This window comes from Podarcis pityusensis (assembly GCF_964106645.2).
Source record: "Podarcis pityusensis genome assembly, chromosome: 6".
Lineage (NCBI taxonomy): Eukaryota > Metazoa > Chordata > Lepidosauria > Squamata > Lacertidae > Podarcis > Podarcis pityusensis.
In genome coordinates, this window is record NC_138030.1 from 74085898 (window position 1) to 74104179 (window position 18282).

The following is an 18282-nucleotide window of genomic DNA, read 5'->3' on the forward strand; positions in this document are numbered from 1 at the left end:
AACTCTCTCATAATATCTGATTTCTTCCTTCTCTTTCTAGGTTGTGTGTGTGGTAAATAATTTTAGAGGTAGACAACCAGAACATGAACATTCTCACATGGACAATCTGGCTCAAATGCCTATGATCAGCCTCCCTCGAGTAGAGAGTCCTTTAGAAAAGGTAATGGATGCTCTTCTTGAATTTGAAATGTCACTTCCTTTCTAAATTCTGGTGACACAAAAGGAGAACTTTCTGATTCATAGCCACAAGCTACCATTCACCGAATGCTAGGACAACTGCAGACTTGGGATAGCAAGGGAAATCTTGCATATAATGCCAAGCCGGTATTTAGTGCAGGGGTGGAGAACCTAGGGAACATGGGCTGAATGTGGCACTCCAGCCCTTTCTGTCTAGCCCTTGGGAGTCTTCCATGGCCACACACCCTTCCCAGGCCACACCCACTCTCTCCAAACCACACCCTCCCTTTGATAATGCCTGTTGCTCATCTTAATGGGAGATGGAGAAGTGTGTGTGTAGAAACCTCAGACTTCTGCATGGTTGTAAAATAACCTAGTGTACAAAGTAAGAGTCACATCCATTGGCTTTCCCACTTTTGTCTCCAGTTCCTGCCCACCAGCTGGTTGCCCTTGAGGGAATGTGGACCTTGGATTGAAAAATGTTACCCATCTCCCCAGGTTTCGTGCTCTGTGCATGAGTGACATCAAGTCTTGGGTTTCCACACTTTTCTCTCCTCCTTTGGCAAACCCTGAGGGGGAAATCAGAAGCAGCATGTTGTGATTTAAAATTGCCTAGAAGTCTTTGGAACTCAGGGGAGCTGCAAGTATTTTAAACAAAGGTTTGTTCACACAAGACAACTTCACACCACTGTGTATGATCCAGCTTCCCTCCAACCTGGTCTCTTCCAGATGTTTTGGACTTGACTTCCAATATCCCAGATGATTGGCCATGGTGGCTGGGGCTGATGGGGGTCTGGAGGATACCAGGTCGTGGAAGGCTTGCTGAAACGATCTAGAATTCCCCTGAGTTCAGATGCAACCATGAATTATAGGTGCTTTAAAACCCGGTGTGGATGCTTTCAAAATCCTCTCGCCATGCCAAGGTGGAGCTTGTGGTTTCCCATTATATGCAGCACAGGCATGGTAGCTTCAAACCAAAATCCAGTAGAGGGTACCAAAGAACATCTTCATTGCTCCTCTCCTCCCAACATATTCTTTATATGAGAAGAAACATCTAGTGGAAGAAATTCAGGAAGTGAGTCAGCCAAGAGACAGCTGCATGAAAGAGTAGAAGGTTCAGGATGATAGGCAAGTGTCAGGGCTGCCTCAGGTCTCAGCTCACAAAAGACCAACGCCAAGTTCTTCTTACATACAAAAGTGTTTATTGGAGTTCATTGTTTGCTTCACATCCGAGGCGCGCAGCCCCACGTCTGCTACGCTTAGACCGTTGAAGTCCCCTCTGAGTCAGTCCCTCCCCTGCACCAGTTTAAGAGGCTTGCGCTGCTCCACCTCTTCCTCTCTTTCCTTTTCCGCAGGGTCTTCCTGCCCGCTGGGGTTTCGCCCCTCCTGGATTCCCCTGACGCGGAATCCCCAGATTGCTCTTCCCCCCTCCTGCGGGCTTTGGGACCCGGCTCCTCCTCCGGGCTCCCTGTACTTCCGCGCGCCTCCACATTTGAACTTGGCGTGCGCGCCCAACCTCTAACCTTCCTTTTGACAGTTACACTACTCCCTTCACTACTCCCCTCCCCTTCCGGGAGGGTGGCTTGCTCCGACCTCCCTCCCTTCTCTGCTGCCGGAGCTGCTTCCCCTGATACACTGGAACCTCCACCCCCTTCGCTGCACTCTGGCGGGTAGGCTGGTCCTGACGCCCAGCTGCCACTTTGGGATCCCCCGCTGGCCCCCTGCTCCTGACACGTCCCCCCTGGGGCTCCCCTGGCCTTGACCACCGGCGCCCCCTTCTGGGAATCCTCTGATTCGCTGGAAAGACTCATGGAATCTCTTGAGTCATTGTCCTCCGCTTCCTCGCTGTCCTGGGATTCATCCCCATCGCTCTCCATCTCCTGCCTACCCTGTGCCTCTGTCCCTGAACCCCTGACAGCAAGTCTTCCAGCAAACTCCCCCGCCCCCACTTCCCAGGCACAGAACTGCTAATGAAGTGAGCAGAATTTTGGTCTCTGGTAGGATTAAGCAATCAGGCATCACACTGCACTTCCTTTGATCAGGACAGCAGAACTGTGAATGGTTAGGAGTTATTATTACCTTGCCAAAGCAAGGGCTGGAAAGCCTGCAGCAATCACAGGTGATTCTAGGAGATGTCAGTCAGAATAAATAATACATGGGTATATTAGGCAGTAAGGAACATTTTTAGTTCCGAAAAGATGCCACATGGTTACATAATAGAAAGTCAGATTGTGTCAGAATGGCTTTTTGTGACAAAAGCAACCACTGAAATGGATAATGAGGCAGGACAAAATGTTTTAGAAATATTAATTACCTTGAAAAAAAGTTAGATTACCCCTTATTTGCACAAATCTGTCATTATCCATTAACCTAGCATGTAATATACAGCCCATTAGTGGTGGTCAGTGCTCCTATCATTTATTTACTTTTTAACCTTATACACAGTCTAGAGAACTAGAGAACATTTAGAGCATCTTACATGTCAACACAAGGGACGCGGGGGGCACTGTGGGTTAAACCACAGAGTCTAGGACTTGCCGATCAGAAGGTCGGCAGTTCGAATCCCCGCGATGCGGTGAGCTCCCGTTGCTCGGTCTCTGCTCCTGCCAACCTAGCAGTTCGAAAGCACATCAAAGTGCAAGTAGATAAATAGGTGCCACTCCGGCAGGAAGGTAAACGGCGTTTCCGTGTGCTGCTCTGGTTCGCCAGAAGTGGCTTAGTCATGCTGGCCACATGACCCAGAAGCTGTACGCCAGCTCCCTCGGCCCATAGAGCGAGATGAGCACCGCAACCCCAGAGTCAATCACGACTGGACCTAATGGTCAGGGGTCCCTTTACCTTTACCTTTACATGTCAACATGAGAGGTTGTTTTATTACTGTTCATTATACTGCAAAATTCTACACTTAAATGTGCACCTGGAGTTTCTACCAGGCGCACTCACCAGGGAGTTGTGGGCAGTGAGTGGCATTCAGCTAAGTTTGACTCAGAGTGTATCTATTGGAATGAATGAAGATGGCTAAATTAGGTCCATTAATTTCAGCGGCTCTGCTCTGAGTACAGATTCATTGAATACTAATCACTTTTCATAGACCCACAGGCAACTAGTCACACAAAACAACTTTTTGCCCCAAATGCGGATACACACTCCTGGTTTCCATCAAAAGAGGCACCCAGCCAGCACGAGAGAGCTCAGAAGATCAATACAGTGTAGGTGAGGTATATATCTGCATTGCCAGGGTGCATGAGAAGCAGCTTGCCACCATGGAAGCTCCTGGGTTGCAGTGGTAATACATGAAGTGGCTTAAAGAAAGAGATGAGAGTTGTTGTTCCTTGCTATTGTTTCACTTGTTTATTTTACCACGGCACTCGGTATCCTTGTCTTTGGGATATAACCCTGTGATTTCCCTGAAATTTGTGGGAGTTACAGATGATCAGGGACAAGTGTAAGAGCCTTTGTGTGTTTCAATGCCATCGGAGAATAAACAGATTTCTTCTTGGAATTCTTTGACACACCACTCAACGCAAAGATGCCTGGGACGCTTTGTCATAAGGAGGTCACCATCTCCTTTGCTCGAGCCAGCATTTGCTTGATGAATGTGCATCTTCTACACAAGCCATTCTGTTAGGCCTTTGCTAGATGTCAGAATGAAGCAAGATACTTGGGAAAGGGTTTAGCCTTCCCCAAAGGAACTGTGGAAGGGGCAGCCAAATATCCCATCGGAAGAGTTGTGTGGGTTGAAGAGAGCTCCGTCCTTCAGTGGGTCATCTTGTGCCCCATCACTTTAGGCAATTTACTGAGAGCCCAGCTCACTTCCACTCTCAGAGCTGGACTGAGAGAAAAGTATCAAGGAGGAGGTGAGGAGCTCCATTCGAAGATGAGGTGGGGGAGATTTCAGATTTCCTCACCCATGGACTTTTTCTGATGTTAAAAAAGCCAGTCCCCACCTGCTGCTTTGTTAATGAGTGGGGAAATTAAATGACCCACTCCCACCACCACTCCATGAATGTTGTATTTCATGTACAGACTGTTCCTTCTCAGATGGAGAGGAGAATATCCATGGCTGGGAATCTGGGCACATCATAACCACCTTGTGGAATCATATGGATTATTCCAAATCTAGCATGTGAAAGGACTCTACCTGTGTGTTTCAATGGAGAGCACTTTCTTGTGAGGGGGAATCCTGATTGGCCTGGGATTCCCTCTTATGTGGAAGAACTCCAGAAGCCTGTCTGAAGCAAAAATAAAACCTCTGTGAGCCTATCAGAGGTGGAGGTGGTGGGGGGAGCATGTGAAGGTTGTGTGTGTTTGTGTGTCCCCCTATCAACTTGTTAAATAACCAAAGAATAGTGGAATGTATTGGGAAGGAAACTCTTTCCTTTCAAGGCAGGCGTATGAAAGCTCAGACATGGAGCACAAAGGCGGCCTCCCAGGCCTCTCCATTCAGCCCTCAAGAGACTCCCCAGGCAGGCCACACTTCTTCCCCCAGACTCCACCCATTATTTCTCCTGCTGCATGCCTTCCTTGGGTGCATTTGCCTGATCAGAAAGTGTCCCTGAACTGTGATGATTCCTCTTGCTTGTCTGGCTGGTTGGCTGTCTGGCTGGCTGACTGGCTGTCTGGCTGGAGCTTATCCTTCCTAGCTGTGGCAATTGCAGAGCAGACGGAACTCAGGGCACTTTCCTGGCTTTGGCTAGAAGACTAGTGTTCTAGTGGTGCTCTTGGACACTGCACAAGCTGTCAGCTTGCTCTTCCTTCTTCCCCAGGTGATGGCCAGGACAGTGGGGGCCCACAGTGAACCTGATAGAACACAAACAGGGAGAGATGTTTTGAGACTGTAGGAAAACACAGAACTGGATAAGGAATGGCACTGTGAATCATTAGTGAAAAAAATGGCAGCTTGGCGTTTCCCATCTGTCTAGCTGAAATGCAGTATGTTACTTTACAAAGGGGAATCAAAGCCTGGTATGAATATTAGGAAGCCTCCTCTTGCCTTTGCTTGTCAAGAGAGCAATAACCTCTGCTTACTGCATTTCAGGCTTCAGCTTTTCCCTCTCCCAGCTCAGCCACTGACCTCAGGAAACCAGAGCTAGAAGGTCTAGATTTGGCACAGCTGCCCACAGGCCTGCCTTATCCCTTATGTTCAGTTTGAAAATTCAGTGTGACATTTGCATTGTCTCTGCTTAAATATATCCTTGGATCTATTCAAAGTGTTGGAAGGTCAGGAAATTCTTGTTATGCCCAGCTTTCTTCTCTGATTCACCAGGCATCTGTACACCTGTGGTCCTCGGATGAAGGGTGGTACAGGAATTTAATGAATAATAATGACAATACTGTAACGATGATGCTACAAACAATGGAAATTGTTGAGCTGGTTTTGCTGCTCTTCTAAAATATTCTGACAGCTGAAATGAGTATTCACGGTGTTTGGAGTATGATGCAAACCAAGAGCTCTGTTTGCTGTACCTTTCTCTGTCTATCCTATAAAACCAGCCATCTCTACAATCTAAACTATATTTCTTTCATTTGCCATAATGATCCATACCTTTTACTATCACATGTACTGTCACTGTGGCTTAGGATATCTTCCTAAATTGCATTCCATGATGCGCTGGGACTGCTTGTGGAAGAGAAAATTGACAAACCACCCACACTTAGCATGTAGAACAACTTTGTATGGAACTTTAGATCCCAGGCTGGTAGAAGTTAGCACTAAGGGAAAACTGATCCATTCCTCTATCTTGAGAGGCACACATTTACCTGCTTTGCATTTTCTAAAGCAAACACACACACACAAACATGACATAACTATTATCAGCAGCTAGGGACTGGGCAGAAATGGGAAAAGCTCTCATTTAAAGGTGAGCATATCCAGTTCAGACTATCTGAAACAATCTGCAACCTGAAACAGCTATCAATTCAAATTAGCCCTTTACTGAATTTTGCAATGTATTTCTTAAGCCATATGTGTACACAAATGCATATGTTTAAGTAAATCATGCATAAAAATGCATATATTAGCAAAAATAACAAGCGAAATTTGTCATATCTGGGGAAAGAAAAATGTGTATATTAGGGGAAATTGCATACAAGCCTTCTGTATTAGAAGAAATTTGCACTAAAATGCGGATGAAATTGCATGAAAATTATTTTTTTTTAAAAGTTGCAATCTGATGTCGAGAACTGAATTTAAGACTGGAAGACTGAGAAACTGAGATAAACCAAAATTGAGAGATTCACCTATTCCCACTGGCAACCCAAGAAACTGAAAGGATAAAAATTCCTTGCCCCCCCTCTCTTTATCCCCTGTACACTGCCATCTGTGCCACCTTGTGCCCTCCCTCCTTAAGATGTGCTTGGATGCAATCTCAAACTAAATCAGGAGTTTTTTTAAAAAGCAAGCAAGCAGAAACTACTGCTCTGTTGCCCAGACAAAGGCAAAAGGTCAAGCTTCTGAAATTTATACTAGGCCAGGCTCATCTGTGATTTCCCAGTGTTCAAGAGAGAACTTGCATTCCAAACAGACAGAAAATACCAAGAATGATTTAAAGCAAGGCTCTGCTTGACTAATGATCCACAATGTCATTCTTACCCATTGAGCACAGAGGATGTAAACATGCCTAGGGTTGTGTCATTTTTAAGAAATGCAACACTTTCAACTGTTGCCCATAGGCTGTGATTGTACTTTGTGCACAAAAGATAATCATTTTCCCACTGTAACTTTAAAAAATGAACTTAATTGAGAGTGTTACCTAGCATAGAGAATGCAGACTAATGGTAATGACCAGCAATTAATTATATGCTCATTCTATGTAATTGACAGTCAAGTGATCAAGTTTAACAGAGCTAGAGACAAGCCTTATGTGTTTAGCATAAAAGCTGGGGGAACTATGCCTCACCTCCAAGGATTGCTAATTAACATGCTTTTAACCCCAGCTATGAGTATATTTATCCTTAGGATTGTAAGATGAGGAATGGGAGGCAATAAATATTTCCTGTGTTCAATTCTCCCTGTGCAAAACTCTTCCTTGCCACTTCCAGGTTTCTCTTCAGCTCAAATATGTTCTCTTTCTCTAATTGCTGCCCAAACCAAGCTCTGCATTTTGCAATGAAAGAAAGAAAATACTTCCAAAACGAAAAACACTAGCTTCTCTACCTCCTTATGATCACTGCACCCGGGTCTTGTTTGCAGGCCAAAGATTGAGAATCCACTACACCCTAGGGAAAAAGAACCAGAGTAGATGGAAAAGGCAATGAGAAATATCTTCCAAGTAGGACCTTGCACAGATTCAGTGGGTAGACCACGAGACTCTTAATCTTAGGGTTGTGGGTTTGAGCCCCCATTGGACAAAAGATTCCTGAATTGCAGGGAGTTGGTCTAGGTGACCCTCATGGTCTCTTTCAACTTTACAATTCTATGATAGAATGGAAAAGATATGCCTCTGTGCCTGAAGCTACATGGAAGTAGAAAGTGCCACTGGTATTATATCCAGTGTAAGTTGGTTGGGCATCCTGACCTCAACAAAGAAATTGGGCTGGGGACATAGGCAACTGCCCTCTAACAGGAGCAAGGGAGGAGCAGGGCCAATGAGTTGTTTATCTCTCTCTCTCTCTCTCTCTCTCTCTCTCTCTCTCTCTCTCACACACACACACACGCTGTCAGGAGTGCAGGTTCCCACCTTGATAACACAGTAAGCGTAGGTAATTAAAAAGGAGGATTTATTGCAAAAACAGATAGCTCTGGACGGCTCTAACAAAGCCTCCGGCATCATCACTCAAGATGACCCTTCTGAAGATTCCTTCCAATGTCAACAGAAGATATTGAACTTATGGTGCTTACGTCTCTTGTGTTGCTTCCTGTCTTGTAGCCCTCCCATTCTCCGACTCCTTGGACCTATTGGATTAGCTCCAACCCCTTCATGTTCTGACATGCTATCTCTGTGTTTATTCGTGCCTGTTTGAGCTTCCTGCAAGCTTTGACTGTGTTCTAGCCTGCTCTCCACTACTGCCTTATCAGCCTGCCCTTCAAGGTCAGGAATAACCAAAGTCTGCAGCTGCCAGCTCTCCCCTGCCTGACTAACATCTAAGCCTCTCTGTTCTTGGCTGCTTTCTGCAGTTGGCTGCAAACCTTTGTTAGGAGCTGGCTCATTCCTGACACCCACACACTCAAAATAGTTTAAAGCAGACATTTCCCCCCTTTTGGTGTCTTCTCCTTCTCACTGTATTCAAATGTCTCCCTTTTCCATTCTCTTCTTTACCTAAACTTCTGCCATTATTTTAAACCATAATGTTCCCTCCCCCCAGTAGCCCTCCCTTCTCACTCCCATGCCATAGCCACTGGTGTTGTGCAACTGCCTTCACATTTGCTTCCCTATCTCATCCTGATTTCACATAATTCCAGGATTCTGATGAGGCACTACAAATCCTCCGATAGGGGCTACACAATGATATTCATACATTTTGTTAGAGAGAGAGAGAGAGAGAGAGAGAGAGAGAGAGATTTAAAGCATATTTTTTCCTGTTCTTCAGTCAAGAAAATCTTCCAGAGCAGCATACAAAGTTATGAGACAATCCTTGTCCTCCGGTTTATAATCTTAAAGACATGACATGAAAAGGGATTCGAATGAGAGAGATGACACACAAACTTGAGTGTTAGACTTATTTCCTTTATCGCCTTTTGTTTTGTTTTGTTTATTTATAGTCTGCCTGTCTGTCATATATGTATATACTTCCCACAAGAATATGAATAAATATATTTTCACGTGGGAAGTGCTGGCTGTTCTTGTTCAGATGTCACTAAATGTTAATACACAAGCCAACCATAAACCAAGGCCACAATCCCATGCCCACTTACCTGTTGGTAAGTCCCATTGAATATAGTGGGATGTACTTCTGAATAAACATGTCTAGGGTTACAACTGTTATTCTCAAAAGAGCTGGAAAAGATGTTATTTGAGGTCTCAAGCTGCAGATGGGGTGCAAAAGACCTTTATTCAAAATAGCTGTTGCATCATGATAAGATCACATGGAATTGTTCTCATATTGCCTTATTTATTTATTTATTACATTTATATTTATATACTGCCCTTCCTTCCAAAGGAGTTGAGGGTGGCAAGCAATAAGTGGCAAAACAATAAAAGCATCTTTAAAACATTTTTTAAAATCTGTACAATCTCAAGGTAGCACTGGTTGTCTTTACATGCAATGCATCTTTCTTTTCCTCCTAAATATATATACATTAACTTGCCTGAAGGCTGAAATAAAATCAGTCAATAGGCATTTCCACAGTTCATAATCCTTCCCACTCCACTTAAACTTGATTCTGAAAGCAGCTCATAGCAAGCAAGAGCCAGTGTGGTGTGGTGGTTAAGAGTGGTGGACTCGTAATCTGGTGAACCGGGTTCGCATCTCCGCTCCTCCACATGCAGCTGCTGGGTGACCTTGGGCTAGTCACACTTCTCTGAAGTCTTTCAGCCTCACCTCACAGAGTGTTTGTTGTGGGGGAGGAAGGGAAAAGGAGATTGTTAGCTGCTTTGAGGCTCCTTAGGGTAGTGATAAAGCAGGATATCAAATCCAGAATCCAATACCATACAGTCAAACCTCGGTTCCCGAATGGCTCCGTTTTCGAACGTTTCGGCTCCCAAACGCTGAAAACCTGGAAGTAAATGCTTCAGTTTTCGAACGTTTTTCAGAACCCGAATGTCCGACATGGTGTCCGATTGACCTCAAGAAGCTCTTGCAACCAACCGGAAGCCACGCCTCAGTTGTTGAACGTTTCGCAAGTTGAACGGTCTTCCGGAACGGATTATGTTTGACAACTGATGTTTGACTGTACCTGTTAAATCAGTTCAGAATGCTGATTGGGATGGTGTGAGGGTTCGTTCTCAACTGGGCTTAGATCCAGGCACAACTGAAAGGTTAAAATATGCTCCACAGGCCCAGAATTAGGCAGGAGGTTATTTTTGTCTGCTTGGTTGCAGATATATCAGTATATCTAGAACAACTGGAATGTATTACAGCGAACTCCACAATATGCGATATTGTTTGCACAGAACATCCACATTTCTTTCCCCATCACATATTTCTCCCCATTCACCGGCATTTTCCTTCAGGGAGCTGCCTATAAACTGTTGTTATTACTCTTCATGCTTTGTGCTTCGCCTTTCATATTTTATTTTATTTTTTGCTTCACTTGAAGTGCTGGTTAGATGACAGTACATAATGTGGAAAATATGTCTAACTCGATTCTGTCTGTGTAATTATTGTACATTTTGCAGAGTCGAGACATTGGTAATGGTCAAGAGGAGCCATTCCAGCAGAGCTCTTTTAAAGCACGCCTCTTTAGGGTTTTCTCCTGGATAGTAGGAATGGACCAGTTTGAGCATCTTCATATAAGGCAATAAACGTATGTGCGCATATAAGCGCACTGGTGTGCTTTACATGTGTTCTCACGAAGGCGGACATGTTAGCCTTCAGTGCAGGCTAAGGGCATTTTGAGAAACGGAACTTTTGTGAAGTATTCTTTTGTATTCTATACTTGGTTTGCCTCTGCTGTAACAGGGGGAGGCAAAAAGAATTCATTTGCTGAGGAGATGTGCATTTGCAAAATTTGCACTTCAGTACTGACATCTCTCATAATATCATTTTAATGCTCTGAAATCAGATCTAGAATACAAAGTATAAATAAGGAGTCTGTAGTCAAAATTTATATACAGATCTCCAATATTTAATACAGCCCCTTTCTTATTTTTCACAAAACATATTTTATATGACTGTGATACTCCTTCATATATATATATATTTAAAAATTAATAGAATAAACATTTAGCATAGTGCTAAATATGCTGAAATGTTTGACTGAAAACCTGCACTTGAGGTTCAGCCTTCGCATCCTGCTTTCCTAATGGGAGGGTGATTTTACTGGTTTGATCCCTTTGGGCTTTCGTGTTATGCCATTTTCTCTGGTTCTCCCGTGATGCATTGGTGGGAAATAATCATTACAATGCATGCTGTGCTTCTAATCTTTTCTGTTGCTGCTGCCAGTTACTGCCTCTGACGATTAGAACAAAACAAACTCGTGTAGTGCTCTGGTAGGAAGCCAAAGAGGAGGCTGATGCGAACTAATTGTGAACACTGACGGGTAGAAACAAACATTCATTTGGGAGCCTGCGTGTGTGTGCTGCTTGCTCGCACGACATTTCAATTTGTCTGCTGTGTGTGTGTGCTGTGGGAGTGCACCTCAAGGACTTGCTAAAGATTGCATGGTTAGAGAACTCCAGAGTTCACCAATTTGGGGTCAGACATATTACAAGCCCGCTTACTTGATCAAATATCTGCATTAGAATATATATCTCTTCAAGGTTAGATTTCACAAAGACGCATTTTAAAGAGCAAGGCTTGTAGCTCATTATTACAGGTGCCTAAAGGCATTCCTGAAGAATAATCGTATGAATGATTATTTGAACAACTGGCACCGGTGTGTGAAGGGTTGTGGCAGGATGGCAGCAGTAGCCTTCTGGTGACACAGTGTGCCAGGATAGGAATGGAGCGCACACAATTGCAGAACACCTTCGCACAGCCCAAAGCCCAGCCCAAAGCTCCCTCAATGTCATGGACTTGATGGACGCAGAGGAATGGTGGGAGGAACCCGCTGGAGAACCCCCAAGGGAAGAAGGTTCAGACCTGGGTATGAGTGGTGGGACAACAAAGAGGGAGAAGACTGGAGGGAGGAGGTGTTGGAAGCTGAAGTGGTAACAGGGCTTAGTGAGCAGGGAGAGTCTGTGGCAGAGAGAAGTCCAGAACAAGAGGCAGAAGCTGAAACAGGAGAGGAGGGAGGCCAAGTGGCAGAGATGAGTCTGGCTGGTGAAGAGGCATGGGTGTCTCCTCTTCCTTCTGCAACAAGCTCCTTTCCCCTCTGGTCTCCCAGAACTAGGAGAGGCGTGAAGTAGGAGGAGCATAGAATGGCCTACAGGCACAATCTCTGATTGCTTGGGAAACACCCGGCTGGAGGGAGGAAACAGCCGGCTGTCAGGAGGCAATGACCTTTAGTCTTGGCAACTGCTTCATGGGGGCAAGACTTGAGTTGCTGTGCTCATTAGGCCTGACACTTCTGTCCAGATTCTGTTTTACTAATAGAGAGTTAACTCCAGCTTACTCAGTGTGATTAACTGCTGGGCTGCTCCTGTCACTCAGCTTTACTGCCATCCCATCCAAATGTTGTAATCTGCCCTGGGACATTCGGGTGATGAGCAGGAAATAAATAAATAAGTAGGTCTTAACACTTAATTCAAGCGCTGGAGACCCAGCTGAAATCAGAGAAAGTCATACAAAAGTCCTGTTGAAATTAATGGGACATAAATTGGTCACAATTAACTTACCATATTGACTGCAAGGGGACTTAAGCACCTTGACAAATGTATGCCCTGTATCTTCCGTCTAGAACATCCATTTTTTTGCCATCAACCTTTTCTGGTTAAGAACTAAACCACAGGCTTATTTTGAATGCCACAATTTGCTATTGAGTACTTGGTTGTAAAAGCAAAATACCATGCAAGTCTGTGACTGTGGGCCTCAGATAATTTGTCAGTATAGTTAGACTTAAGTTTCTGTTTACAGAAGACCATACTTTGTGTTTTATATACAAACATGTATTTTTAAATGTTTGCTAATGTGCACAAACAATGGAGAAATAAAATCAGCCTGTTGAAAGAAGCAGAGTGAAGATCAGATCAAATAAAGGGGGCGTCTCACTGATTGAAAAAGAAGAAGCATTGTTAATGTGTACTGTCAATGAGCAAATGTCATTTTCATTCTAACATTTTGCTGCTTCATTCTGTGCCATGTGTCTCTCTGGGAGTAATTAATACTTTTTTAAAGTGAAAATGAAGGAAGAAATAAATGCAGCATTAAAATTGTATTAACAATGAAACACAATATGATCCGCTATCAGACACTGTCTAATTTGTTGCCTGGAATTTAAATCCTAATTATTATAAGATCCTTATAGAATTACACCTAAGTTACCCAATACTCACATTGCTAAGCAATGGCAAATAAAGTAAATGTAGAAACAAGGTGAAACTAAATGTTATAATAAAAGAGAAACATTAGGTCCTCAGTCCCATATTTTCCTTGTAATGAAAATACAGGTGGAGGACCTCTGGCCTACTCTGTGGTCCAGCATGACAAAACCCAGTTGGGGTGGAAGGTGGATACAAAACACTGGAAAACAAAGATCTCTGATGTTGTTCCAGCAAGGAACAAGCTGAAACTGAGTCTTATATAGTTGCAGTAACAGCAGGTGCAGCCTGGAAGGAGCACCTGTTCTACAAGATGCTATTTGACCCAAAGGGCATCAGCCTTCTCCTGTAATCTCCTACTTTTCTGGAGTAGAGGACCCTCTGGGAGCCTTCCAGTGGAGTTCTCTGAGTCAGAAGATGGCAGTGCCCAGAGCCAGCCCACCCCAGAGGCAAGGTGAGGCGATGGCCTTGGGTGGCAGGATCCACAGGGCAGCAGATCCTGATGTAGTTCTTTATCCCCCCCCCCCCCCGCTTGTTCCTGATGTAGAATTTAACTCTCCCCTTCTTCCCAGGCAGAAAGTGGGGGAGCCATTTTGTTGTTTGCCAAAATGTCTTCTGCCGGCCCTGGCAGTGCCACATCCTTGGGCCAGGGGGAGGGGGCTCTGCTGCCCCCCAGGTTCATCTGATAGCAGTACTTCTGGGGCTCTGCCCCTCAGGTTCCGAGTCCTTGCCTCCATCACCTAATGAAGAGAAAGGAGGCTGACTCTGGGCCCCTGACAATTTCCAAGCGAGAACTGTCGGATAGGAAAGTAGTGTTTAACCCAGGCATAGGCAAACTCGGCCCTCCAGATGTTTTGGGACTACAATTCCCATCATCCCTGACCACTGGTCCTGTTAGCTAGGGATGATGGGAGTTGTAGTCCCAAAACATCTGGAGGGCCGAGTTTGCCTATGCCTGGCTTAACCCTTCTCCTACCTGCTGATTCACCCTGCAAAAAGAGACCCAGGCTGTTTTTCATATTTTTTTTACCTCAAGTGGCCTGCAAAACTGGAAGTCAGTCAGAACAGAGGAAAATCAACTGGGGAGGGTTGGGAGTTTCAAGAGAGAATTGGCAAGTGTGTTATCTATGTTGTGGCGGCAGTGGGTTAAGTACAGCACACTCCTTTGGAATGTTCGTTCTTCCTTCAAATGTCCCCTCAGCCTCCCCGCATTCACATTGCGTTGACAATGACCTAAAACGGGTGGAGTCTTTTTTTTCTTTTTTCAATTTTTTAAATTAATTTTCCAAAGAATTTTTTAAACAGACAAACAAATAAACAAACAAACATAAATCATTACCTTAGTTAAACCAATCTTAGTATCATTGTTAAGTGACTTCCTTGTGTCCCCCTGGTTGAATTTCAGTGCGTATCTTTTTTAACGGTTTTCCAAAACCAATATTCTCTTAAAATTAACTTAATCACTTAACCTCTTTCTTTCTATCCAATTCTGCATTTAAACATATCAATTCATCACATTACATATTTAAATCCTAAGCCTATCTGATATTTGCAAGCTTTCCAATTTAAATTATCTTAACATATTTAGCTAAATAGTCTTTAAATTTCCTCCATTCCTCCTGGTAGTCCTCCTCCTTCTGGTCGTGGACTCTTCCAGTCAGGTCGGCTAGCTTTGAAAAGTCCATCATCTTCATCTGCCAATCTTCCAGTGTTGGTATTTCTTGTGTTTTCCAGTTCTTTGCTAACAAAATGCTTGCTGCAGTTGTGGCATACAAAAATAATTTAACATCTTTTGGGGGCAATTCCAAACCTGTTATTCCAAGAAGAAAGGCCTCTGGTTTCTTAATAAATGTATATTTCAACATTTTTTTCAGTTCGCTATAATAAAATGGGTGGAGTCTTGTGAAACATTTTGGACTTCTTGTAGGAATGTGTTTGCACCACCGCAGCGCAACAAAACTCTGAAAGCATGTGACTGTTCCCAAAGTGGTAGGGTAGAAATGCCCTGCCTTATTTCTTCCCCCAAACGCCAAGCGAAGAGGCTGTGTGGCTTAGATAAAGTAAGAGAGGTGAGGTTTAAGCGCACAGTCTATTCTAAGCCCCGGCATCCTTTAAAATTTCCCAGGGGGCTCCTGATTTAAGTGGTACCAATGGAAGGGATGGCAGGGTAAATTAAACCCATGCTAAAAGAGTAATAAATCAACAAACGGCAGGCACAAACACACGCTGCCAGCACACACACACACACGACTTAAAATTAGAGAGGAACAGGCAAGGGCAATGGAGAGGAAAAACGTACAAGCACCCTGGCCAACAAATTAAAATGTAAGGCAAACCCACTCAGTCACCCAGACCAGCCAGGCAATCGGACGGGCAAGGGCAATAGAGGGAAAAAACATACAGGCACCCTGGCCAAAATTAAAATAAAACGCACAGCCACCAAGGCAGAGGCAGGGGAAGGAAAGTGAGGAGACAAGGGAGATAGAAAGATGGCACTCACACTCAGACCTCGCTGGGGGTGGAGAGACCACGTGCTGGGCAAGGGAACAAGCTGCAGCTTAAGAAAGGTAATTCGCACTTAGACCGCCCAAACAAATCCAGCACCAGGAGTGGGGGATAAAAGGTTAAATGTGGGTTTTTACACAGAAAAGAGGACACAGCAAGACAGCAAGGCAAACTTGGGTGCCTAGGTTTTTAAAAGCAGTAAAGCAATGAGCGCACGCAAGCCTCCTAAATTTAAAAAGGCAAGCCAGGAACCAGACAGCCTCCACACACACAAACACCCCCGACTCCAAACCTCGTGGTTGAGCTCTTCCCTGCGATGACTCCTGACTCAAAGAAAATGTGTGTGCAAAGGTGGGGATGGCTTGCGCGGCTGCGTTTGAGCAGCAAGCCATGCCCCCGCCGAGCTTCCCTATTGGGTGCCCAACTGGGGAGGGGCGTGGCACACCAGCCCTGGAGTTGAAGCAGGGGGCAGAGCGCCCCCTGCATGACGCAGGAATCGTCTCCCGATCACAACCCCTTCCCTTCCTGTGATGAGGAAAGGCTTTGTGAAACATTTTAGACTTCTTGCAGGAATGTGTGTTTGCACCACCGCAGCGCAACAGAACTCCGAAAGCATGCGACTGTTCCCAAAGTGGTAGGGTAGGAAATGCACATTGTTGTTTTGTCAGTTACTGTATAGACTTTTAACTGTTTTCTTCTCTCTCTCTCTCTCTGTCTCCCCCAACCCTACGCCTTTTTTACATTTTTGTAGAACCACATCACGGCCTTTGCAGAAGTCACATGATGTTGAGACGGATGTCTATTCGCTGCACTGGACGTCATCCCTTTTCACAGTTCACTCATAATAACTGACATGTTTTCCAGCAGAGGAGAAAAATAAAACTTTTGTCTGGTTTTATGACCTGATTAGCAGCATTAAGATTTACATCAGCCTATGAAGAACATGCCAGAAATGTCAAAAGTTAGGAATATTTTCCAACAAAAAGCATTGCACCATTTAGGGGATGAGGGTTTTGGGGTGGGGATGTATTGGGAAAGCATGAATCTGTTCACATCACATAAATATATCATTTCCCATCTCTGGCTGCCCCTCCCACCCCCACCTAGCCATGTAAGTATCCGACGGAACATTATTATGTCTGATTTTTCATTGTTACTTATTTTTACATTTTAGCATGACACTTGTTCCCATTCAAACAGATTTCAGTGTATACACTTCTTTTTCTTTTCTTTTTTCATTTCTAAAAATCCCATACTCAAATGCTGTTTGCACTTCGTATTATGCCGTGTTTCACATACACATTTATATCTTAAGACTGGTGCTTCTGCTTTTGAAGAAACAACAACCCGCCAATTTTTACTGTAATAAGTATATTGTATCATAATTTTAAAAGAAATTATTTATTTGGATATTTTCCTGACTTCATGTGGTTGAATAGTTGATTTTGTAGTTCTTGAATGTCTACAATGTACCCTGTAGTTAGGATTAGAAGTGAGAACACTTAGGCATTGGGATATCCTATTATTTTAGCGATTAACAATCTCATACTGAAGGTTAATGGCTCTGTTCTGAGGTCCAGCATATTCTCCCCACCCGCCATTCGTAACATAAAAGTAAAATGATTGCTTTCATTGATAGTACTTGAAGGTTAATGTGACATAGCTAGCAACCTGTTTCCAAAAGTCATCTCAAAACCTTTGATTCTGGCATGAAGAAGGAGCAATATATAAGATGCGCTTGGCTCCCAGCCTGAGGGGTCCTCACATCCTTCTCCCTTGTTCTGATGATGATGGTGATCTTTGTTATTATTATTTTAATTTATCACCTACCCTTCACCACAAGGTTCCAAGGTGGGTTGCGACAATTTAAAATATTATATTACAAAATACTTTAAAAATAAATTACAGTCACAAGAATAGTAGGGGTCCTAAAATATATGTTGTAGCTGTGTAAGGCTAGGGTTAAGAGTTGCTTCTTCCTTGTTTGGTGGAAACTACACAATGAAGGTGTTGGACACACTTCTGTGGGAGGGAATTCACTACCATAGAGAATACCCTCTCCTGGGCTGACATGCCCCCAAACCTCGGAGGGTGGTGGAACCATCAAGAGGTTGCCTTCTGCTGATCTGAGATCTGTCCCCATCCTTTGTGTGAAGCAGTGGTGAATGGTGGGTGCTCCAGTGCTAGAAAGTGAAGCTTTATAGGGTAAGGAGAATGTTGGCCAACATGGAGTAGCCAATAGAGGAGGCCAGAGTTCCTCCCCGTGGCACATTATTGCTGTAGCAATGGGTTTCCCTATTCCTTTTACAAGTATGTGGACTTAAGATGCCCAGCTCTGCTTCACTGATATCAGTTTCAGCACATTCCTCTCTTCTGCAGCAGCTATGGCTAGGTGTATGATCAAGAATAAATCGCTGACAACTTAATGATATAGTCCTTCACACCCTAACAGTACCAGATCAGTGTGAATGGTTTGTAAGGATCCTGTAGTCATTTCAATACCTAATATAACCATGTTCTATCGCAGTTCTCTGCTATTTCTCCTGGAACTGGATTCACCATCTCTTATGACTTTCTCCCG

The 18282-nt window shown here is 44.1% G+C and overlaps 1 protein-coding gene across 1 annotated transcript in view; it reads left to right on the forward strand.

Annotated features, from left to right (window-relative positions):
* PLPPR5 (phospholipid phosphatase related 5) overlaps positions 1-16599 on the forward strand; it is an 88209-nt gene extending 71610 nt beyond the window's left edge. The window contains exons 5-6 of the mRNA XM_081008799.1: positions 41-160; positions 16453-16599. Of these exons, the coding sequence (XP_080864925.1) occupies positions 41-160; positions 16453-16485 (153 nt within the window). The 3' untranslated portion in view covers positions 16486-16599. The remainder of the gene's footprint in view (positions 1-40; positions 161-16452) is intronic.
* Positions 16600-18282: the final 1683 nt, after the last annotated feature.